The following is a 22,841-nucleotide window of genomic DNA, read 5'->3' on the forward strand; positions in this document are numbered from 1 at the left end:
TTTCTTGAGGTTTTACTGGAGCATAGCAATATTCCGAGAATACTACACAAGTGTAGGTATGTAATTCGTAGGATACCTAGGTAGTCCTTCAGGATCCACGAGAATACGACCACCACTTCAACGATATATTCAAATCCAAGGCATAGTCATAACTCAAGAACTCCTCGGTGAACATGCAATGATCAGTGTTATTCCCTGGCGACTCTGTGACAAATTCATAAGGGAGTTTTGGGGGGTATATTGTAGACGGGGTCATAGAGCGTAAAACCACATCCAGGAAGTGCATTAGCAGAATAATACGTATTGTAATATACCAGAATGCATTACTCCTGTAATAGTAGGATCTCTGCAAAGAACCAAGCCTAGTTAGCCACTGATCCCCAACAATCGCCTTAGAAAAGAAAAAGGACCTACCAGTCAAAGCCTCCTCAAAACTCAAAGTAATATACCCATCCCGATCCTCATCATACCGCTTAAAGACATCCGTCATGCGCTTGAGACTGATACAAGCCTGAACGAACAGATCAAAGCTCATGCCCGTAGGCCTAGGTTCCTTCGAATTCATCTGTCTCCCTTTACCCGCAAAAACTGCAAACATAACAGAGATGAACTTGGGACTGAGCCGGTACCCGAACGCAACAAGTGCCTTCTCAAACTCCGGCTGGCTGATGCGGCCGCTGCGGTCTTCGTCGAAGCGGTCGAATAGCTCCCGCCACGCAGCCAGATACCGCCACAAAGAGACGAACTCGTCGAAGTTGATTGTCCCCGTGCCGTCGCGGTCGAACATTCGGATCATGAGTCGCACTGTGCGCGGGTGGAAGGACGTGAAGTCGCCGTTCACGAGGGCGCTGCCGAGTTCGCCTTCGGTGAGGGTGCCGGAGTGCGAGGCGTTTGCGGCGCGGAAGAGGGGGAAGAGTTGCTGCGGGTCATCGCTGGGGGCTGTCAATGGTGGTGGGACGGGGGATTGGGGTGGTCGGGAAGAGACCGGGGGTCTGTTGCGTTGGGGTTGGACGGGTGGGGGCCCGAAGCCGTAGTTCGGGGGTGGTGGGGAGGGGTGTAGTGGGTGTGGACGAGTGTGATTCTGGATGGGGGTTTGGGTGGGTGGAGATAGGTTTGTGGTTGAGGGTCGACTGCTGTAGGAGTGGTGAGACTGCGAGTCGACGCGCGGGGGTGCGGCGATGTATGCATGCTGCGGGGGAGCGCTGGAGACGGGCAAACGTGCAGGGACTCCACTGTGGGAATTGCTATGGCCGGAGCTGTGGCCCGACTGCGCTGGTGGACGGGATGGGAGTGGTTTATGGTTGAGGCTTTGGCTGTGGCTTAGGATATTGCTTTGGCCTGATAGATGCATGTTGCCTAGCATCTGCGCTGCCTGGTTGATCGTTAGGATAGGGGAGATGAGGCACATGGTGGCTGATTTACCTGTTCCGGCTCAGCGTGACTGTAGCATTCTTTGAATCAGTAACTGTATAGACTCTCATGACTTGACTATATACTTACGCTGGCAGCGCATCCGGGTTGTAGGATTTGTTGTACGCCATAGTCGGAGCTGACGCGGGGAGGGGGAAAAGGATGCGACCAGCAGACAGAGGTTAGATAAAGAGAAAAGAGAAACCAGATCAAAAAGAAAAGGAGGCGCAGATTCAAGGCGGAGCCGTGGGGCAACGATATTTAGCGCGCCAAGTGATAATGGCGGAGGGGATGTTGGCGTAGCTCTCCGGATGAGGAAAACAGGGTCTTCCCCCGTTGCTCCATTTCCGGCCAGTATACGGAGTAGGTCTCTTGGTACTTCACGTCAGGGCAATGGAAGTGACCTCATTCCTTTCTCTGATGTCCCTTTCAAACCATCAGCCTTACATGCGCCAATTCTGAAAATACTAGCTAGAGATTCAAGACCCACTCTAGTTCGCACCTCGTATTCGTACTAAATTCTTGGAGATGCTTCTTTTTTCTTGGGCTGTGCGAATCAACCCGACTTCCATGGGCTATTAATATGCTCGATACAGGTCCAGACTGCGATCTAGCAACCGCCACAGACACTCATACAATTATTCAGGCTTCCTCCCCAGGTGACGGCTATGGCGGGCCAAGACTGGACCGCAAGCGGGTCTGGGTGGACTCAAGGCGATGGCACTAGACATACAGGACGGGCTTGGGATTGCGATGAGTGATATGTGCAAAAAGAAGCCTGTTGTATCGCGCAAACTCGTTGTACTCGGTTTGGAATAATAGGATAAGGTAGTCCTTCTTCAATCCCTGATATTTCTGTCCATAGCTACAAAAACATAGCTAAAACTACATTGAATGCAAGTTACCTAGGCACAACAGTGATAAGCCCAGTTCGTCTCCTTCGCCAAATTTAAATAGCGCAAAAGTCATGATTGGTCATGTTGGCGTAATAAAACAAAAAGACAGGTGAAAATATCATAAGTTGGAATAAACATGGCCCTGCTGACTGCATGGGCGCTTAAGGAGAGCAAATCCGGAAGGAGGTATCCAAGAGAAACGTGATCATTTGGCAACAATCCAAATAAGTAAGATATCGCCCGATGTTGCGCGAGCTAAGTTTTGACTACTTTGATAGCATGTAAAATGTCTTCGAGAGACCATCCCGGCCCGCCGGGAACAATCTCTGCCCAGACCTCCTCGGGAACAGCATCGTTGGGATCAAGCAAACTCCAATTTGGACTAGGCTCCGGCTTGATCCATTTGAAGTCTTCGATCTGGCTCCAGCGGTCTTGGTTGTCAGGGCGGTCATGATCCAAGGCCTAAAGAGAGGTGTATCAGTATGAACGTCGACAGAAAAGCAAATGACGAGGGATATACGAACGTAGGCCTTTGGTATCCGACCAAATCGAATGTTAGAACAGTCCTCAATGATTGGGTTGCTGGAGCAGCTGAGATAAACATCCACATTGCTGCAGTGATGCATGCGGAATTGGCGACAAGAGACTACCATCACGCTGCGCTCAACACCGGTGATATGTGCAGGGCCATTGACTTGACCACAGACCAATAAGCTTTCCTTAATATCTTTGACAGTCAAAGTAGCATATGGTTTTCCGTTGGCAGTGGGAATGGACATATCAACGATACAGTGACGCAGAGAGGTGATCGATGCTGGGACCGTAGAAGTTGATCCAGAGGCTGGGAGCATGATGTGAAGTCCATAATGATCGTCAACTGACACTGAGGATATACCGGTAGCTGCAAATGACGGGACTGATTTCTCCGGGCTGGATTTTACGCCAAATTCTCCAACCGAGATACCCGGGAATGATGTCGGTGCAAGCTCAGGCCGCTCTTGCTGCTGCTTATCCGGCTCGTTCAATGGAGTGGAAGGATAATTGGGTGTCTGGTTTGCGGACGAGTCAACAGACGAGGCACCCGGAGAATGGTATCCAGGGATGCTAAGCCGTCCCTGAGATGCCAGCGTAGCAGCATCAGATAAAGAGACCGCAGAGGCATTCTTTTTGGTCTTGAAGCTGAATTTTGATCGGGGCGCGAACGCCGCACGAGTTTCGCTCAATCGATCCTGCAGCGCTTTGATTGCCTGAGACTATGTCAATCCTGCTCTGTTCAAGGAGAGTGTGGCTATCATATACCTCTGCATAGACCCTCTGGTCATAGGTAGGAATATAGCTTGCCGCATCCTTGACTTCATTCGATAACCGCACGATCCCGGCAAGACAATGATCTGTTGCGTCAACACGTTCGCCACCCGCGAGAGACGTATCCGCAAGACGATCCATCTGTTGTTGTAAAGCTACAATTGTGATAATCAGCAAGAGTTGCTTTTAGTGTGATTGCCTGCTACTGCTTTTGAAGTAATATATCGGGTCCATACCGGTGATTTCATGCTGGAAGTAACGGAAGAAGCGCTCCTTCAAAGGTATATCAGCCTTTGAGACTGTCTGATTATCCGCCGACAGCCGACGTGCATGTTGTATTTCTGCCTCAGCCATGATGCATACAAAAGGGGAGTTTAGAAGTGGAGGTGAAATTATGGATTGATGATCGAGGCGGCTAACGGAAAAGGTGGGATGTAGCAATGACGTCGATTCGCTGTCCAGCTAATCATACCACCCCGCACGGGATTGAGGCCAAATCAACCAGAACAATCAGAACAATCAGAGGGGTTTCTTGGAAATGATTGGCAAGCTGATCCAAAACTCGGTGCATTCCACTGTGTCCCCGCACGATTTTCCTTTTTGCGATCCAAATCAAGGAAGGTCGGATTCAGAGAAATAAGAATTAACGTCGACTCCACAGTCCCCAGTAACGTCCAGAGTGATTGGTCTCCGATCTCAGATTGACGCGATTATCACTGCAGCTTCACCGTGACGTCGATCAGTCCGCATCGGAGCTCGGGCCCACGATGATCCGGGCTGGCTTCAAAGTGGATTTCTGCAGGACCTCGGACTACATACATCATACATGTATACGTGGGATTTATAATTTGTGTACTGACTTGCTACATGCGCTTACACGTAAATATGCACATTCTTTGCCTATATGTATGCCGGTGTTGAAATAGAGTCATATGTAGCTGAAATTTGTCATATGACAAGTGACTCCGACAACATCCTCCATCCAACTTCTACTGCCTACAGCCGACATTCCCTCAAGTCCCATCCTGACCCCTCCTTTCCGACAGTCAAGGTCGAAGGAAATGTAGGTTCAGAAAGCACAATGCTAGAATCGACAGGAACTCCCGATATTCCTTTTAGATGGGAACCACTGAAGAACTTGTTCCATCGCCCATGACAGCCTCCTTACCTCCAGCCTCTCCCTCCAGTGAAGCACCTCGTCACTGAACCTCATATCTCTGAATAATTCTCCTAACTCCAAGTTGGAGACTTGACTTACAATTCAGTCGCCACTTACGACCTCCAAATGAGCCTGGTCAACGTGAGTCAGAATCCCTCACAACTCTGACACCCCCAACCGAGGAGTCAAGTCATCAGAGTCAAACGCATACACCTAAGACGCACGCCATCTACCAAAATTATGAAAATCATCGTTTTGGCAGTACCTCCAATGTTCAAAATAACTCCCGAGGGTTGCCGCCTAGTGCTTTCCAATCTAGACGTGTCACGCCGCGGTTCCTGGTCAAGGTCAGGTGTCCGCGTAAATTCTGACGACTTCTACCTTCGCCATATTACTTCCGATTATGCCAGGATTCCAACAGGAGACCCTGGTTGACAACCTTGCTGCAACGCGTGTTTGTGGCAATTCCCGGCAGATATTCCGGGCAAGCATGATGGCGTGGAGCTCCGTTAATCCCACACTCCACCAGGGCAGCCGTTTCTCCAAATCACAGAGACATAGATCCCTACAAGCTGCATACATGTGCCCACATCAGCCGCTCACTTTGGGTCATTTTTCATAATCCAGATTGGCTTTCCCAAGTTATCTCTGTCCTCGCCTCACTATAACGCCCCTCGGCGGTGAAATGCATCCACGCACGGAACAAAGCTCATTCTATTCTTCAAGCTAAAGGGAGACTCATATGCCATTGGATGCCAGTCCTGGACAGGAACTTGGGGTTCCTGCTCCCTCGTGGATCTTGAGAAGTTCTGCTGCTCGATCCCGGAGCGTCTCGAAGACTACTCCTTGTGCAAGAGAGGGTCCCGACACTCATTATCATTCAATCAATAAGTTTCAGACTGGAATTACCAGTGGGCAAATTCAAAATGTGTATCTTCACATGATGCGAAAGAACCATCAGCCCTGTTGACAGCACATGTAACGCCAAGGCGGAGTTGCCGACAATTCGCAAAATGGTGGCATGACGTTGCCTTGCGTTATCCGTTTATTGTTTTGCTGTAGGGGTTTCAAATCTATCAGGTTCTTGATCTGGTTCAAAAAGAGTGGCTTGCACTATCAATAACATGCCCCTCGTGCTTTTCGGCTTTTTCAACCTTTTCACAGAGAACCACATTGACGGAAGTTGCCCAAAGCTACAATGGCATTCCCAGTCTCATCTCGAGAAAACAAGGTCCCAAATTTGGGACTATGCAAACTGGCCCACCAAGTTCGCAGGAGGCAGAGCCCAGCTGACCTAATTGCAGGGGTTAACGATCCTCGAGACCTTGTTAACCTGATAATAAAGAAACGAGGGACTATGTGGAGGTGAATAGGATGGTTAGTTAGCTCAACTCTCATATGCCATATTCCTACAAGGATGGCACTGCATCGGGATCTGTTTGTTTCATCTTTCTGAAAATGGCATGAGATAATTGTCTGGTGACTTCTGGGCCACTGTCACTCTGTAGATGTAATTGAACTGTAAGGACCAACAATGTACACCTCCACTATCACATGGGGTAATACAGCAAAAGAAGCGAACTAAACCATTGCAACGCAATATTTCGTCAGGTTGTACAAGCACATGCTGGCTGAAATGAGGTCGTTCACAACAGTACTCTGATCGAGGGAGCGCCATATCACGAGTGCAAACATTAAATTCTTGAATGAGATGCCAGATTTTATTCTGGGGTTCGAAAAGGAGATTGCTTCTAGCGCATATCCTATATCTACTGCTGGATTGGATTGGTGGTTCTGTTATGTAAAGTTGTGTTTGGAATCAATTATAAATCGTAGATTAGGTAGGTATGTTGTAACTCCATGATCTCACTAGCAATCTTATCCGAAAAAGGTCTGTTCAGGTGCATGGAGTTGACGGGTAAAGACATTAGCTGGTTTTCCATTGGAATCATAGGATAGATAGACGAAGCAGGAACTGAAGCCCTGATGAATGATCAAATGTACATGCTAGATTCATTTGTGTATGTCAGAAACTCCCGTCATTCCAGTTGATCACCTTACTATGTCATGATCGATGAGAATAATGGTTTGTATACACAGTTGGAGCCCTATTTACGGTCAAGAGAAGATACCTAGGTATCGGTGACTATCAAGTTGATGTGCAACGTTGTACTGTTGTATGCCGGCCTGGTATCAACCACATGTCTACCTACCTCATTACATGGAGCTGGCTCGGGTGATTCTAATCATCTCAGGGCCTACATGTTATCCTGTGAATATTAATGTGATCCCACTTAATTGGAAAGAGATATATGAAGTACAATAAGCCCAGCGGACTATTGGCCTGTAAAGTTATTTTCATATTACCTATAGCTAATGACACATTGGAAAATGCAAACTCCAATCATCCTTTTTCAGGTCTTGGCCTTCCTCCTATCGATCTATGTTAAGGCAGCATTTGCTATTAGTTCAACCGACCAGCGCGTTGAACAACTAGCGAGGGTGCCAGATGGCTGGTCAAAGGGAGGCAGACCGCCGGCATCGAAGCTCATCACATTTCGACTGGCAATTACTCAGAATAACGCCGCTGAGTTCGAGCAAAAGGTCATTGACCTCTCAACACCGGAACACCCGAGCTATGGTAGACACATGACACGAGACGAAGTGAATGACTTCTTGCGTCCATCACCTGCCATTTCAGACCAGATTATCGCATGGCTGAGATCGGAAAATGTGCCCGCAAGTTCCATCAATTCAAATATTTATTGGATCACGTTCACAGTCCCCGTTTCTCAAGCCGAGCAGATGTTGAAAACACAATTTTTCTACTTCCAGCACCAAGCCCAGAACAGCCTCGCAATTCGGACTCTTGGTTACTCTGTGCCTAGGGTCTTGCATCCTCACATTCAGCTAATTCAACCCACAACTCGATTCGGTGACTTCAGCTCCCAAAGAAGCTTCCATTTGCAGCCCAGTCCGGTGACTTCTGAGCAGCTCGCCGCTCAATGTGACAGGATTATCACACCAGATTGCCTCCGAGAGCTGTATGAGATCGATAACACGACCAGCAGACCCGATTGGCGGAATCGATTGGGAATATCTGGTTTTCTGGAACAATACGCTCGCCATGATGATTTCGAGGAGTTTTTGCGTCATTACGCACAGAGCCACACGGACGCCAACTACAGTGTCGTCTCCATCAACGGGGGCCAGGACGATCAAGACTCTATTTTTGACAGTGTCGAAGCAAATCTAGATGTACAGTACTCCATTCCACTGGCAGATGAAGTACTAGCAACCTTCTATACGACCGGGGGGCGTGGTCCTATGGTTCCTGAGATAAACAATCCAAATCCTGCTAATTCGACAAACGAACCTTACCTTGAACAACTTCATTACTTGTTAGGCCTCCCAGACGGGGAGCTGCCCGCCGTGCTTTCCTCCTCATATGGAGAAGATGAACAGAGCCTTCCACTGTCCTATTTGAATGCCACTTGCAGTCTGTTCGCCCAACTGGCCGCTCGAGGTGTTTCCATCATTTTCAGTAGCGGAGACTCTGGGCCAGGAGGATCTTGTGTGAGAAATGACGGGACAAATCAAACCAGGTTCCTCCCGGCATATCCAGCTTCCTGTCCATTTGTTACGTCCGTGGGCGGAACATACGGCATGAACCCCGAAAAAGCGGTTACCTTCTCCGGTGGTGGATTTTCAGAGGTGTTCTCTCGTCCCGAATATCAAGACCAGTCTGTGACAAACTACTTGGATCATCTTGGAAATCAATGGCATGGGCTATACAATCGGAATGGGAGAGGTATTCCGGATGTATCAGCCCAAGCATCCGATTTCGTTGTTCGAGACCATGGCGACTGGTTCTTGGTCGGAGGTACAAGGTTTGTGTTTTCCTATGCTTCCACAAAGAAAGAAATGAGCTGACGTTGTACAGTGCTTCAGCGCCAGTGATGGCAGGAGTAGTGTCTCGGCTCAATGCTGCGCGTCTTGCTCAGAATAAACCTCGAATGGGCTTTCTAAACCCATGGCTTTATAGCCACGGGCAGCCAGGGCTCACGGATATTACCCAGGGTGCCTCCCAGGGTTGTAAATGGACCGACGATAATGCTACTCTCCGGGTACGGAATGCTAGGTGGGATGCCACCAAAGGGTGGGACCCGGTGACAGGGCTAGGCACGCCTTTGTTCCGCACGCTTGTGAAATTGGCATTGTTAGATGACTATGTGTAGACATATGAATTTGAGCTTATAGCACAGCTAATTTAGGAAATGAGTTAAGTATTGGGACTGGGTATTCTAAAGTCAACAAATAGGTATGAGCAATTGTTGTAGAAAGGCCCATCTCCAGCCCAACTCTGGCCAAATGTTCCCACACGTGACCTCGAGCTGACCGCCCACCACAGCTCCGTCATGAGCATCGGAATGTCGCCAACAACCATCAATCAAAAACCCGAATCCTTTATCTCTTTTCGCCGAATAATTTCCTGCCTGCTTTAGATTCTTGCTAGGCCAATTTATACCCTTTTGAGCACTGTCTTGAATCCACAGAATCCACGCCATGTCCGATCTACAGTCCCTTGTGTCAGAGCTCCACGGTGCTCTTGAGCGCAAACAGCTCGATGCCGCCAACGAGCTTCTCATCCGTGCCAAGCGCGCCCTACTTATGCAGAATGCATTGATTCCCACACCCTCCACACCTCCTCAGCTCGTCGTTCTTGCCCGCCAAGTCCTTGAACTCGGAGCGCTCGCCTCCATCCGCCAGACCGATGCGCAGCTATTCACACGGTACTACCAGCAACTGCAGCCCTTCTACGATATTGAGAGACACGCCGGTCTGCCCGGACAAGGTTCATCGGAAGTGGACTTCAGCACCAGCCAGCGCAGCAAGATCACAGGATTGTATCTGCTTCTTCTTTTGAGCATGGGCGACAGTGCCAACTTCCACACAGTGCTAGAGGGCTTGGTGGAAGAGGCGAGCTTGAAGGGTGGTCGTGTTGAGGATGATGCGTGCATCAAGTACCCCGTTGAGCTGGAGCGTAACTTGATGGAGGGAAGCTACGACAAGGTGTGGAGGGAGACCAAGTCCGAGCGTGTTCCTTCGGAAGACTTTGGACTTTTCTCGAATGTAAGTGGCAGGCGTGCTTTGCGAAACATTTCCGCATAATGAGTATACTGACCATCCAACTTTTAGGTTCTTATCGGTACTATCCGCAGTGAAATCGCAGACTGCTCAGAGAAGGCATACCCATCGCTCCCCATTTCCAACGCCAAGAACCTTTTGTTCCTTGAGTCCGAGGGCGCAGTTATCGAATTCGCCAAGCAGCGCGGCTGGATCCTCCGAGACGGCCGGATATACTTCCCCGTTGAGCCTGAGGCAACTGCCAGGTCTGAGAAGGATATTCTGATGGCTAGCGGCACTGTTATTGAGAATGCATTGGGTTATGCTCGCGAGCTGGAGACTATTGTCTAATCACATGCTCAATGGAAACGATATACTTTCTTCGGATATGAATGACTTTTTTTTCTCTTGTCTTCGGGCGCGGTTGTACTTGTATACCTGTCGCTTATGCATTGTGCTTTGTCTAGCGTGTTCATGATCACAATCATGTTAGAATAATTCGGTTTACTGTTTCCCCGTAAATCGGAGTCGGAATAAACGACTCTTAATCCTAGCGAATAATGTTGCAACAAGAAGCAGCATACGCTAGATTTTCCAATAGTTTCAAGGCGGATGTCCAGACAGACATGGCTTCTCCATTTTGACTATAGATCAACAGTCCAGACACAGAGTCTGCGATCATAGAAACTACTTGAAACACACAAAAGCTCATTAGACTGAGCCGTTTCCTGGCCAATTCTCCCACCCTTCCAGACACCGCTGGCATAATTCATACTTTCATGCTCCGTAAACTTCGCCAGCACCTCAATCCCCCATTCCGAAGTCCCATCTTGGCTCTTGCAGGCAACCCGCACAAGCCTTGTACCCGCATGCATGCAGCTCGCCAGGACCAAAAAGCTCCATTCAGACACATCCGACGCATCCTCCGAGTCCGGCTTCTTCGTCGTATCCAACAATTGCAGCCGCCACACGCCTCCATCCAGACCCTCCTCGGCGAGAACCTCCCCCCTCCGCGTAGCATGGTAAACCCGCAGACTCTCATCATAGCTTCCTGTCAGGATAACCGGAGCATCGTCTACCATGGGAACAGAAAGGGGCAGGATAGCCGTGACACCAGCCGTGTGGTGTCGAGCTCGATCATCGTGCTCCAGCAGCATCGGCGAGACATGCTCATCTGGATCATCCAACTCGGCGGTATTATCGAATCGACGCGTGTGCAGCGAACCAAAGTCATTACCCGTGAACATAAACGGTATCCCAGATGGATTCTGGGGCTCTGCCCCAGAACTAGTTGACAATGCAACGAACCACACTTCGATCATCTGTTTTGCTTCATATGTGCCCCATTCTACAACATTTTCTTCCTCGTGGATATCGCCGTCAGTCCCGAAAACGGCTGTGCGGCTATCAGAGAATGTGACGGCGAAGCCATCTGCCGGCTGCGGGAACCAGTTTTGCGGGGCCCAGGCGAGGAAGAGCGCTGGGATGGATGGGTCTTCGTGTACTTGCTTCGTCCATAGCTGGACGATGCTTGGTGTATCTCCTGACTCGGTTGATACTTGGAATAAAGACACTGAACCTACGCTGCTCGCAATTGCGACTAGGTTCTTTTGTCTTGGATGGAAATGCAGGTCAAACACTGCGTATGGAAGAGAAATTCTTTGGATTTGAGATCTAAGGGCTGTTAGTGGTTCCGTTATCGGTGGTTGGTATACCGGCACTAGGGCTGGGTGGGATGTAACATGGGTTGCAGTCTGCTTACAGGGCTTTGCTAACCGGGTCTAATTTCCAGAGTTGTAGACTCCCCGTTTTGGACTGTTCGATTTCTCCATCTTCGGTCTTGGTCTCTGAGAGAAGGTAGGTGCCCACGATGAAATAATCCGGGGCTTCGGGGCAGAACTCCAGGCAACTGGGTGGCTGATCTAGGAAGACCGTGGTTGCCGACTGGGGATGTTGGATGCTTGCCATTTTGGTGCAGGCTGAACTGAAAGGATTCTAGACCTTGCAAGGCTCGGGCTTAAGTTGTTGAGTCCGGAGGGGCGCCGGAATGTGGCGTCTTGGAAACGCCCGAAAGTCCAACAGCAAATGGGGTCTCTCGAATAGCCAAGTCGTGTGACGGTCTCTTTCCACTGTGCTATTGTGGGAAATGAATCACGCGAGCTTTTGATCTGATTGCTCTTCGTCAATTATGCCGATGGCGTTCGGAGTAAAAAAAAATCATATAGTGGGGGCGGTGAGAATTCACGTTGAAGTCGAAGACATTGACTGCATACGATGTATTCGGAGTATTCGGAGTATTCGACTATGACTCTCCTTGGCGTGTGATATATGGCGGTATAAAGTGGTGTCCTCTCGGGAGCATCGCCTAAATAAAGCTAGAGGTAACGCATGTGTTCATTGTCCGGGGTTGACACTACGCAACAGTCGTTGTACGATGTAGTTTATAGTTCCTGAATCCATGAAGATGTGCACAGATTGATGCTGTTGAATTGGGATTTCTCACGCCAACATATGGAGTATGGAGTCAATCTGAGAAGAACGATCAAACCAATACGTTTAGATCCCCGCTTTGAATGTGAGCTGTTTATGCCCTGGGAGTCGCCGGAATGAGATCGATCCCACGCTGTCTCCGATCCTTCGAACTATTGTTTCACTGCATTGCATGGCATGCCCCACCGTTATTTTGTCTTTGGCCGGTGAGACGTGAATATGAAGGCATTGGATTCAAGAAGTCCAGAGACCCGAGTCATAGTGCGGATGCTACTCCGGACTGAGTCACTGCCTAGCTACGGAGTCATCCTAATACATAAGAGCTTGCCGACATCCGACGGTCGCCGACGGGCTAAGTGGGATATCTGCCTACAGCATTGACATCGGAGAGCTCGGAGCTTCTGACATGGGTCCTAGCTTCGGATAGAACCAATTGACAAACGGGGGAAATATAACCTCAGGTTCATATTTACGGAGTAATCACGGCACTCGTATAGTTATGCCGGGAATCTGCGGGCTCTCAAGGGCGTGAACTCTAAGTGTGACACATCAGTGATGAGAAGCGACTTTCATTTGCAGCCCTTGGACGTCGATGCATTGGGAGTGCATGGGGGGTGTCGATCACGATGTTCGGCTCAGACGCGAGGGCGATCTGGACTGGACGGTTGCCAATAGGAGACCCCAAAGGACACCAGAAGGCAGAACGTGGAGGGCTCGGAAAAGAGTATGCGGGTGTAAGCAATTGTTATCTCAGTGTGTTAGCTTAATTTCCAAGGCGAATTTCTCATTTGACGGTGTGCTACTAGCCCCAGAAAAGTACTTAACTCGTTTCGCTGCCCCCACTTTGTTCTTTCTTCTTGACAATTACCATTCGACACTGCAATTCACATGGAAGGCGATACAAAGCCTTGGGGCTATACATGGCGCTCATCTCGGTTTCTGGTGGTTTCCTCCATCACAGTCGCCTTGTTCGCGGGTGGGTTTCACTGTCTGGACATCGGAGTCATGGTAAAAATATTAACAATCCACTAGAGACATTCCTTTACGGATTTCTAACTCCGATTTTGGGTTATATGCTTGAAGAACGACTGCATCTTGATCCTTCTCGGACTCAAACATATACAACCTCATTGCTCACCACTCACGGGTTCATTGGTCTCATCTCGGCTCCGATTGTCGCTCACATTGCCGAGAAGACTCCAAGCCAAAAGACACCGCTATTGATTGCTCTAGCAGGATGTTTTGCGGGTACTCTTATGATTGCCCTCGCCCCATATGGTATGAGACCTTCCTGAATCCGAACGAAGATCACCTCAGGCTAACCATCACACAGTCTGGGTTCTCTTCCTGGGTCGCATTCTGCAATCTGCGGCGGGATCCGCTACTTGGGTTGTTGGATTTGCTCTATTGGCCAACAATGTGGATAAGAAGCATCTCGGAAAGTCTATGGGTATGGCAATGTCGTTTGTAACTGCGGGAATGGTCGCAGGGCCAACAGTGAGTGGCACATTGCTGCAGTTGTTTGGCTATTGGGCTGCCTGGTCCCTTCCCTTGGTCGTGCTTCTCCTGGATATCATTGCTCGCTTGATTATGATTGAACCCGCAAAAGGATTGCGGAAGACCAAACCTTCGAGCAAGCCTGCTGGCACGTCGATTCTCAACAGTGATGGAGCCCCCGAGGAATCGACTGCTTTGCTTTCTGATTCATCTGCGGCAATCAAACCAGATGATGCTGAAATGGAAAACAAGCCTGATCTCAAGCACGAATACTACACGATCATGCTTACCAATCCACGCGTCTTGACTTCGCTATCCAACATTGTTGTTGTCTCCTCTCTCATGTCGGGCATTAACAACACTCTCCCGGTCCATTTGAGACAAGCATTTGGGTGGAAGAGCTTACTCATCAGCATGATGTTCTTCTGTTTGCAAGTACCGAATATTGCCCTCAGCGGCCCGGCTGGATGGCTTCGTGATCATATCGGACTACGTGGACCCACCGTTTTTGGCTGGGTTGCGTCTATCCCTCCACTTCTACTCATGGGTCTTCCGGGAGACCGTCACTTCCCATGGGCCGGGTCCGATGCAGCTGGGAAGTCTATATTTACTACCAGTTTGATTGGTTTAGGCGCTGTTCTACCTCTAGTGCGCGGTGCAGGAGCTGTGCAATTGGCTTGTGAGTGATCCTGCTATACTTTCCCCTCCCTTCCTCGCTAACAAGGTGATCTTTAATATCCATAGATGTGGCCAAGGACATGGAAGCTAAAGACCCCCATGTCTTCGAGGCCAACAGAAGCAACTTGCGTGTCTTCTCCATGACCGAAGTGGCATATGGTCTCGGAATGATGTTTGGGCCCTTGTTGACGGGCTCTATGTTTGAACTAGTGGGCTTCTTCTGGATGACCATCGCACTGGGTGAGTATACCTTGGTCCTGATACCGTTCAATTTACTGATTCGATGCAGCTATCATTTGCCTCATCCAGGCCGTGGTTTCATGGCTTTGGCTGGATCCCTTACCCTCACCCGAGACCCCCGAAGTCTCGGTTTAACCATCGAGATTGACCATTTGGGTTGATTGAAATATCTCACGTTGAAACGACACATGAAAAAGTTTGTGATGATTCTGAGTAGTTTAGCAAATATATTAGGATAGAATAGAAAATGTATACAATGTCTTTTGACAACAACGTGTACCTATAGATATCTAGCTAGGCAACCTCAGGTATATTCCCTTTCTCGAAAGAAGAGAATAGTTGTACGGCAATTAGCAACTGGTGGTTGGCGAAGACAACGGCGGGGGGTTACCCCGCAAGGTATAAAGCCTGAGCTGCAGACCAAGTGCTGGTCTGGCATGCTTTCTCTTCAATCGCACGAAGCAAAATGATTGAACCGGAGAATCAGAATTCGCAGCTTGCAGATTGTGATCTGATTCCGATTATTGATCTCTCGAATTTGGAGAGTCCACATCTCCACGAGCGACAGAATCTCGCTCAATCAATCTATGATGCCTGTACACAGGTTGGTTTCTTTTATATCAAGGTATGAAAATAACTCATTCTCTCAAACTATATAAATAAGTATTAAAAATACCTGCCAAGAACCATGGGATCCCAGAGGATATGATCAAAAGCATACATAGTGCCGCAAAGCGACTGTTTGATCTCCCCGCGGAGCAAAAGATGAGGTTTTATATTGCAAACTCCCAAGTATATCTAATCCATACTTCTGAGCATCATAAAAGACATACTAAAGTCATCCCAGAAATTCCGTGGCTACAGCCCTCTAGGCGGCGAAAAATCAACAGGCACAGAAGATGATCCCGTCGATGAAGAAGATGCAGTCAGCGCTCTGTCAGAGGCATTTGATATCGGATATGAAACTGCAATGGATCTCCACAAGTCAAAGAATGATCCTCTTCCTCGTGATACTTATGGATTATACGGAGATAACCAATGGCCTAGCCATGACCTGCTTCCCAATTTCTCAGATATCTATATCCGATATTGCGCCATGATGCTGAGCCTTTGCAGAAAGTTGATGAGAATATTTGCACTTGCATTGGATCTACCCGAAGGATATTTCGATTCGATGGTTCAGAATCCAGGAGTCACCTCTAGGATGATGCATTATCCGCCTCAACCAGTGAAGCAAGAGATCCGGGAAGGGCTTGGGGCTCATACGGTAACTACATGGCAGAATTTGCAAATGAAGGTCTCCAAAACTGATTCCCCTCTGCTGCAGGATTTTGAATGCTTCACCATCCTTTCCCAGGATAGTGTCCCGGGCCTGCAAGTCTTGAACCACAGCGGGGAGTGGATGCTGGCACCGCCATTGCCAGGAACGTTGGTGGTTAACATTGCGGATTGTCTGTCAATTTGGTAAGATGAGGCCGATGATTTACAAGAATGTGAACTTATATCTTTAGGACGAATAAGAAGTTCAAGTCGACCATTCATCGAGTCACGAATCTGACCGGCCACGAACGTTACTCTATCCCCTTCTTCTTTGGGGTCGATTATGATACCACGGTGTCGGTTTTGCCAAATTTTATCTCTGATGATAATCCGGCGTGCAAAGAGCCTTTCAAAGCGGGCGAGGTGGGTAGTTGAAAGCTTGGATGTACTGATATCATAACTGACGAGGTAATAGTGGGTTCGTGAAAAGCTTTCAAAGGCATACGTTGGTTATCAGGGTTGAAAAGGTCAAGGATGCGCTTCTGAAAACCGAGATTGGTATCTGATTTAGCTAAAAAATGGATCTGAACCATATAGCGTTGCAATTGCTTGTGGCTTGGGGATGAAAATACGATGATGTACGTACGTGGCTAGCTCTTATGAAAACGGCAAGGCTAATTCTTTTCTCGCGGGAGCTGTATTCGATAACGCCTGCGATGTGAATCTCTTTTCTTGCTCTTCTGGAATATTGTATCTCATGTGCAATCCTGTAATGGTGTTATGTCCGAGTCTCCCAGTGCAAGTGTGACACTCCCTTCATATCGGTCTCAGTTGGAGGGGTCTCATCATAGCCAAGTCTTGCTATCTGCCCTCGAGCTCATTCCTTTTCTTCAGTGACTGCTAGGTGCTTCTCAGGAATGTTCTGTTCAACATCGGTCGGTACGACATCTGTCCATAGAGAATAAAGATCATCTGGGAGCATTCTCCTCCCCGTAACCTTCTTGGCCACCAGCTTATCCTTCGAATCATCGTACTGAATGGTTGAGGTCCCACCCCATTCTCTTGTAACTTGAAGAATGCGGGTGATAAGGGCAACGAGCTTCCTGATGTCTTCTTGGTGGGCCTGTTCCCAATCCTGTAGCGCTGTGGAAATGTCGTCCACTTCAGGCGTCGAGAACAGCCCACCCTTATGATAAGCACGGACGAGGTTGGGCGTCTGAGAAATCCAAAGCTGCGCTGCAAACTCCGATAGTTCAAGAGGCTTGTGGAATGCCCGAGTTTTGACCTCCAGGGTTAATTCCCTTGGGACTACCCAGCCTTCCTTCTTGATGGTCAATCGAGGTTGACTAACGGCCTCATCGACGGAAGCAGTTTCCAGCAAGGGGGATAGGGAATCTAGATTGGTTGGAATGCTTTCCTCTGCAACCAGATCCTTCGATTCGGCGGGTTTCTCATCGAGATATCCATCTGTCTCGTGGCGTACGAGGAATCTCAGACCACCCAGTCGATATTGCAGAATGCGATAATGTCCAGTACTCTCTTCGATCTGATAGGTGGTGTATGCCTTCTCGAATTCACGGCCAAACCCCTTAAACTCGTTGACCGCGATGTATTGGTAGATAGGGGTCTCATCGCGGCAGAATATCGCAGTCTGAGCGGCCATCTCCACCTGGATGGTAAAGGAATCGAGATCACGTCTGGCCAAGCTAGGCTGGATGAACAAGAGCAGTCTACGGATGTTGTTTCTGTCGGTCACGACGTCGATTGGGTTGATATCGAACGATGGTTGCTCAATGTAGAGGGAGCGGAAGAGCGGCTCGAGAGGGCTAGCAGGATGACGGGCCGCATTCTGAGCGATGAACACAAGACCGCTGTCCTTTTGCAACTTTTGGGGCTTTTCTGGGGGAGACCATCGTGCTGGAATGCCTGGAACTGCGATCGTTGGTTGGGTTGCTTCGATCCAGTTGTAAGAAGCTAGGTGCTGAACATCGGTAATGGTCGCTTCTGCTGGGGCAGAGGCCTCTAAATCGAGGCGGGAGATCTCTACGTCTTTCTCAGAGGTCATTCTGGAGTCTGACACTGATGGATCTGGTGATCTTGGAATGTGCGATGTTGAGGCTTGGAAGGGAGAGGGAGTTGAAAACAAGAAGATGATCGAGACGAAGGAACCGAGTCTCTATCTCTGGGAAGACAAGGGCATTCATGTGTCGAGCAAGTAGCAAGCAATCTATCATGCTGCCCAGTTTGCCATGGTCAATAAGTCTGAACAATCAGGAATTGAGATGCATCTTTGTGAAGACACATAGTATGGTTGACTTGCTGCAGCCTTGTAATAAGCCGGCACAATGACAATGGCCTAAGCCAATTGACTATCTGCCTTCTTTGCAGTAATAGCAGCACCCACTATCATTCACACGCGTTAGGAACAGGGTATCAACTTGTATTGCCTATTGCTATCTGCCTGTGGAGATCCGAAAGCCCAGGCGAGGTTGACTTTCCTGGCAAGTTTGCACTCGTCTGTAAGCTCAACAGGCCAACGACTTTATCGACCCTCCGGATATAACCAATGACTACCTCTATAACGCTCCGCAGGAATGTCCGGCACTGCTTTTGAGGACAACGATGATCTCAACAAACACGCTACAATGTTTTAGCACGTACACAGGGAACATCTCGAGGGCATTGAAGGAGGTCCGGATAGAATGAGACAATATCCAAATCTCCAACGAATGAATCCCAGAGACCGCATATTCCATTCATGGGCTTCACGGAGTGTACGTTTGTAAGCATGAAGCCGATCTCGGGATCCGTCAGAACCCCGCACATGACGCAGCTGCCTGACAGCGGAGCCCTGAGTATGGCGTATGGAGTATAAAAAGGGTGGGATCCCTCGAAGTTCAAGGGGCTAACCACTCAATCTGTAATGCCTTTACCATTCAGCACTCCACCTGCCACGGCAAAGGCCGCGCTGATACCATTCAAGGCCGCCATCCCCAAGGCCAAGCTCACCGAGCTCGAGACATTGGTCAAGATAGCGAGATTTGCACCACACACTTACGAAAATTCCCAGACAGACCGTCGCTATGGTGTCTCCACAGATTGGCTTGTCGCTATGCGAGATTTATGGCTGAGGTCCTACCGTTGGTAAGGATCTCATATCATTCCATGCATACGCGCAAGTATGCCTGAATGTTGTGCATAGGACTGAACAGTCATACCAGGGAATCCTCCGAAGATCGGATCAATAGCTTCCCTCAGTTCTTGACAGAGATTGAAGGTCTCACGATTCACTTCGTAGGACTCTTTTCGGAAAAAAAGGATGCTGTTCCTCTCTTGTTGCTGCATGGTTGGCCTGGTAGGTGTAGATCCTGGACTTGGGTTTACTTTCAGTAATGCATGGCTGATTTACTAATAGGGAGCTTCCTCGAGTTCTTACCTATACTGCAAAAGTTCCGAGATGAGTATACACCGGAAACCTTACCTTATCACTTGATTGTACCGTCGTTGCCAGGATTCGCATTCTCATCAGGACCCCCACTGGACAGGGACTTTGGAACGGGTGACATTGCTCGTGTAGTGGATCATCTGATGAAAGATCTCGGCTTCGAGAGTGGCTATATTGCCCAAGGGGGAGACATTGGAAGTCGAGTTGTCAGGCACTTGGGTGTGGACCATGAGAGCTGCAAAGGTATGATACCTTGTGTGTCTTCCAAGACGATAGAACTTGATCTAACATAGTAGTATAGCCGTACATGGTAAGTATTCCTCTTTATACAACTCACTCCGTGACTACAATGCCAACCTACCCCAGCCAACGTGGTTTTCATGAGAAAGCCGGACGGCATGACAGACGAACACCTCAACGCGTTTGAGATCCAAGGCATTGAAAAGATGATGAACTTTTTATCCACGGGCGCCGGTTATGCAACTGAGCATGGCACCCGACCTAGTACCATCGGTCACGTTGTGTCATCGAGTCCTATCGCTCTTCTGGCGTGGTAAGTCTCGAGATTCAAGGCCTGCCCAGGTGCTCTACAGGACTGACAAAGCCCACACGCGTAGGATTGGAGAGAAGTTCTTGGAATGGGTCGATGATCCACTTCCCCCGGATGATATCTTGGAATCTGTCACACTTTACTGGCTCACGGAGACATTCCCCCGGTCGATTTATACTTATCGACAGGTGAGTCTCTTCCCCTAACGGTTGTTGATCGATGTCTGCAATGAGGGATCTGATGGGAATACACAGAATTACCCCTCACCACCAATTCCAGCTAGCAATGATCCCCGCTGGTATATTCACAAACCATTCGGATTTTCCTCGTTCCCTATGGAGATTGCTCGACTACCACGCTCGTGGGTGGAGACGACAGGAAACTTGGTGTTCTGGGAGCAGCATCAAAAGGTGAGCTTTCTGACCGGTGGCTGAGAATTGAGGACTAACACTGGCCTCTGTCTATCACAGGGCGGACACTTTGCAGCACTGGAGAGACCCGATGAGTTGAAAGCGGATCTGGTCAAGTTTGTTGACCAGGTATGGCCAGGTATTGTTGGCGCACAGTAAGGAGAGACCAACATATGATAATGAAGAAAGGGCACAGAGATGCACAGTACAATGTAAACAAACTTGAACTGGAATTACACGTCTACAGAGTGAAAGATGAACTGTTTATGTGGTGTCATGTATACAGATAGGAAAATACGTGACTACAACTACCTGAGTCTATAGGAAAGCACATTCTTCTAATGTATTCAGTGGGACCGTCGAAAGCTATTGGACTCCTCGAGGTGACCCTCAAGAATGCCCAGCTATGACTTGGCCGTTACTCGCACCAGAACTGGCAGTTTGATCTGAGTGTTGGCGCATGGCCCTCAACAATAGATGTTGACAGCGCTGTACGCACGAACCCTGTACCCAACACCGGAGAGCGGCCTACGGCGGGTGACAAGAAGGTGGATGGCGAGGAAGTGATGGGTAAGGGAGAGGGGTTGAGGAAGAAGAAAAGAAAAAGAAGATCTGGGGGGAGGAGACCCTTTTTATACCCACCTGCAGCCCACGTTCCTTCCCGATTTGAACGCTTGTCCATCGCACCTTCCCAAATGGAATGGTTCCCTGCGAGCAAACAATTACCGCATCTGGCTATTTGGCTATTTACTTAGAAGCAACATGGACTCATTGCTATTGCTCACTGCCTGTGTTCAGGTGTATCTAGCCAACTCATACAGCTCGTCCGGACGGTGAAGATTTTATAGTTCGATCTTCTGATATCTGTATTTCTTACATCACTATCGCAAACCCCTAGGCCGTTTTCTACAGTCAACATCGTAAGAAAGCACCTTGGATATTCGCTAATAATTTAAGAAGACAATTATTCCGTCATCTCTTGGATTGGCATACTGATGAAGTACTAAAAGGTTGGAGCCGGCAAAAAGAAATGCGGGCCGTTTCTCAGACCACCCGGACACGCCCACCTACTTACCATCTCCAACTATTCCCGAACAGCCTTGGAAGAAGTCATCAAGCAAATAACCATCCAGCAAGACCCAAAACCATGGCCTCAGCCTCAGCAGCCGATGAATTATTCTCCGACGACTCAAGTTTCTACGGTAAACGCTAGCTACATACTCCACTCAACCATACCCCAACTGACCTCTACCCAGGCGACGAGACCGTAAAAAAGCAACTCGAAGCCCAAGCTGCGGCATATGACCCAGAGCCATTCTGGGTACAAACCCATGAAATCATGCTAGCAACAATCCAGAACAACCTGCGCAATCCCCGCGGGCCTTGCAGGGACGATTCATCGGACGTCTCGATGAGAGATGCATCCCCAGAACCGGCTACTGGACATTGCAATCAGCGCGGGAAGACCGAGCCCGTGGAGCGATTCTTATTGCGGCTTCCGCCATCCACGACCAAGGTTGCTGACGTAGGTCCCTGGATTTGGATGTTTAATCCGCATGGCTCGTCGCGGCGAAGCGGGGATATACCCACTCTTCTCAGGAAAGGCAGAGAGCTTCTGCTGCAGTATGAGCATGAGAGTGTGGTATTGCGCAAGGCGCATGATGAGTCGGGGGCGAAGACGACGGCGCCTTTGACGCGCAAGTTGAATCCCATGCGGAAAGAACTGGAGAGGAATATTCTTGATCTAGGGAGGGAGACTGGTGTTACGGATGGGAAGTGGATGCTGTTTCCTACGGTTGATCATGTGGACGAGGTTTGGAGTACGGTGGTCAAGGCTATGGAGAAGGGGGAGCTTGGGGAGGCGGCGAAAGTTGCTACTGCTGATGGATCTGGGAATGGGCAGTCGCGGTTGATTTGCATTTATACGTCTGACTTCGGGGATACTGGGGATGTTAAGCGGGTGTTGTGTAAGTTGGTTGATCTTGGGCTCGTTGGGAGGGGTTCTCGGGGGATTTACTACAAGTGTGATGCTTTCACTTGTCTTGAGATCAACTCCAAGAATGAGTATGGGCTGAAAGCGAGCATGTTTTCTAGTCAAGAGGTGCTTGGTTGGAAGTGAGAGAGGACGGCATTGTGGTTTGTTCATGATTGATGAGAATATGCTGAACGATTGATATTATGGCCGTAATGGGTATCTCTGAGCAACGCGTTTATCTATGATACTTTATGAGTTCTCAAGCATTGGTAGCAGGAAGGCTCTGTCATGGGAGGGTGTAGACCGAGAGCTTTTCAGGAGCTCCGGGAGGGTGAGTTGTTGGAGCCAAAGCTCGAAGCAGGGACGCTTGATCATGGGTCGCATAGATCAAAAAGGTGG

General features: G+C 49.0%; 10 protein-coding genes across 10 annotated transcripts; 6 read left to right on the forward strand and 4 right to left on the reverse strand.

The window, feature by feature from the left end:
* Positions 1–323: 323 nt before the first annotated feature.
* On the reverse strand, positions 324–1,541 carry N7457_005671 (EF-hand domain-containing protein; the record flags this gene model as incomplete). Its single annotated transcript, XM_057176715.1, has 4 exons — positions 324–346; positions 415–1,372; positions 1,423–1,441; positions 1,501–1,541. 4 exons carry the CDS (start codon positions 1,539–1,541, stop codon positions 324–326), a joined length of 1,041 nt encoding a protein of 346 aa, XP_057031017.1.
* A 1,020-nt stretch (positions 1,542–2,561) lies between these two features.
* On the reverse strand, positions 2,562–3,965 carry N7457_005672 (putative tubulin-specific chaperone c; the record flags this gene model as incomplete). The annotated part of the gene is made up of 4 exons (XM_057176716.1): positions 2,562–2,768; positions 2,831–3,553; positions 3,606–3,766; positions 3,848–3,965. The coding sequence occupies 4 exons, from the start codon at positions 3,963–3,965 to the stop codon at positions 2,562–2,564; spliced, it is 1,209 nt and encodes a 402-aa protein (XP_057031018.1).
* Positions 3,966–7,161: 3,196 nt separating this feature from the next.
* On the forward strand, positions 7,162–9,008 carry N7457_005673 (S53 family peptidase; the record flags this gene model as incomplete). Its single annotated transcript, XM_057176717.1, has 2 exons — positions 7,162–8,660; positions 8,714–9,008. 2 exons carry the CDS (start codon positions 7,162–7,164, stop codon positions 9,006–9,008), a joined length of 1,794 nt encoding a protein of 597 aa, XP_057031019.1.
* Positions 9,009–9,336: 328 nt separating this feature from the next.
* rpnL (proteasome regulatory particle lid subunit rpnL) lies at positions 9,337–10,248 on the forward strand (the record flags this gene model as incomplete). The annotated part of the gene is made up of 2 exons (XM_057176718.1): positions 9,337–9,903; positions 9,970–10,248. 2 exons carry the CDS (start codon positions 9,337–9,339, stop codon positions 10,246–10,248), a joined length of 846 nt encoding a protein of 281 aa, XP_057031020.1.
* A 293-nt stretch (positions 10,249–10,541) lies between these two features.
* N7457_005675 (uncharacterized protein) lies at positions 10,542–11,865 on the reverse strand (the record flags this gene model as incomplete). The annotated part of the gene is made up of 2 exons (XM_057176719.1): positions 10,542–11,571; positions 11,660–11,865. 2 exons carry the CDS (start codon positions 11,863–11,865, stop codon positions 10,542–10,544), a joined length of 1,236 nt encoding a protein of 411 aa, XP_057031021.1.
* A 1,410-nt stretch (positions 11,866–13,275) lies between these two features.
* N7457_005676 (MFS transporter) lies at positions 13,276–14,937 on the forward strand (the record flags this gene model as incomplete). The annotated part of the gene is made up of 5 exons (XM_057176720.1): positions 13,276–13,363; positions 13,420–13,665; positions 13,721–14,563; positions 14,629–14,802; positions 14,852–14,937. The coding sequence occupies 5 exons, from the start codon at positions 13,276–13,278 to the stop codon at positions 14,935–14,937; spliced, it is 1,437 nt and encodes a 478-aa protein (XP_057031022.1).
* Positions 14,938–15,268: 331 nt separating this feature from the next.
* On the forward strand, positions 15,269–16,585 carry N7457_005677 (isopenicillin N synthase family dioxygenase; the record flags this gene model as incomplete). Its single annotated transcript, XM_057176721.1, has 5 exons — positions 15,269–15,427; positions 15,487–15,594; positions 15,650–16,266; positions 16,314–16,485; positions 16,538–16,585. The coding sequence occupies 5 exons, from the start codon at positions 15,269–15,271 to the stop codon at positions 16,583–16,585; spliced, it is 1,104 nt and encodes a 367-aa protein (XP_057031023.1).
* Positions 16,586–16,939: 354 nt separating this feature from the next.
* On the reverse strand, positions 16,940–18,127 carry N7457_005678 (geranylgeranyl pyrophosphate synthetase; the record flags this gene model as incomplete). Its single annotated transcript, XM_057176722.1, has 1 exon — positions 16,940–18,127. One exon carries the CDS (start codon positions 18,125–18,127, stop codon positions 16,940–16,942), a length of 1,188 nt encoding a protein of 395 aa, XP_057031024.1.
* An 858-nt stretch (positions 18,128–18,985) lies between these two features.
* On the forward strand, positions 18,986–20,626 carry N7457_005679 (epoxide hydrolase family protein; the record flags this gene model as incomplete). The annotated part of the gene is made up of 8 exons (XM_057176723.1): positions 18,986–19,206; positions 19,284–19,417; positions 19,478–19,750; positions 19,809–19,817; positions 19,874–20,060; positions 20,125–20,245; positions 20,312–20,467; positions 20,528–20,626. The coding sequence occupies 8 exons, from the start codon at positions 18,986–18,988 to the stop codon at positions 20,624–20,626; spliced, it is 1,200 nt and encodes a 399-aa protein (XP_057031025.1).
* Positions 20,627–21,614: 988 nt separating this feature from the next.
* N7457_005680 (DUF1917 domain-containing protein) lies at positions 21,615–22,586 on the forward strand (the record flags this gene model as incomplete). The annotated part of the gene is made up of 2 exons (XM_057176724.1): positions 21,615–21,669; positions 21,724–22,586. The coding sequence occupies 2 exons, from the start codon at positions 21,615–21,617 to the stop codon at positions 22,584–22,586; spliced, it is 918 nt and encodes a 305-aa protein (XP_057031026.1).
* Positions 22,587–22,841: the final 255 nt, after the last annotated feature.

Source organism: Penicillium paradoxum (assembly GCF_028828445.1).
Source record: "Penicillium paradoxum strain IBT 22861 chromosome Unknown utg000005l_segment0_segment0, whole genome shotgun sequence".
Taxonomy (NCBI): domain Eukaryota; kingdom Fungi; phylum Ascomycota; class Eurotiomycetes; order Eurotiales; family Aspergillaceae; genus Penicillium; species Penicillium paradoxum.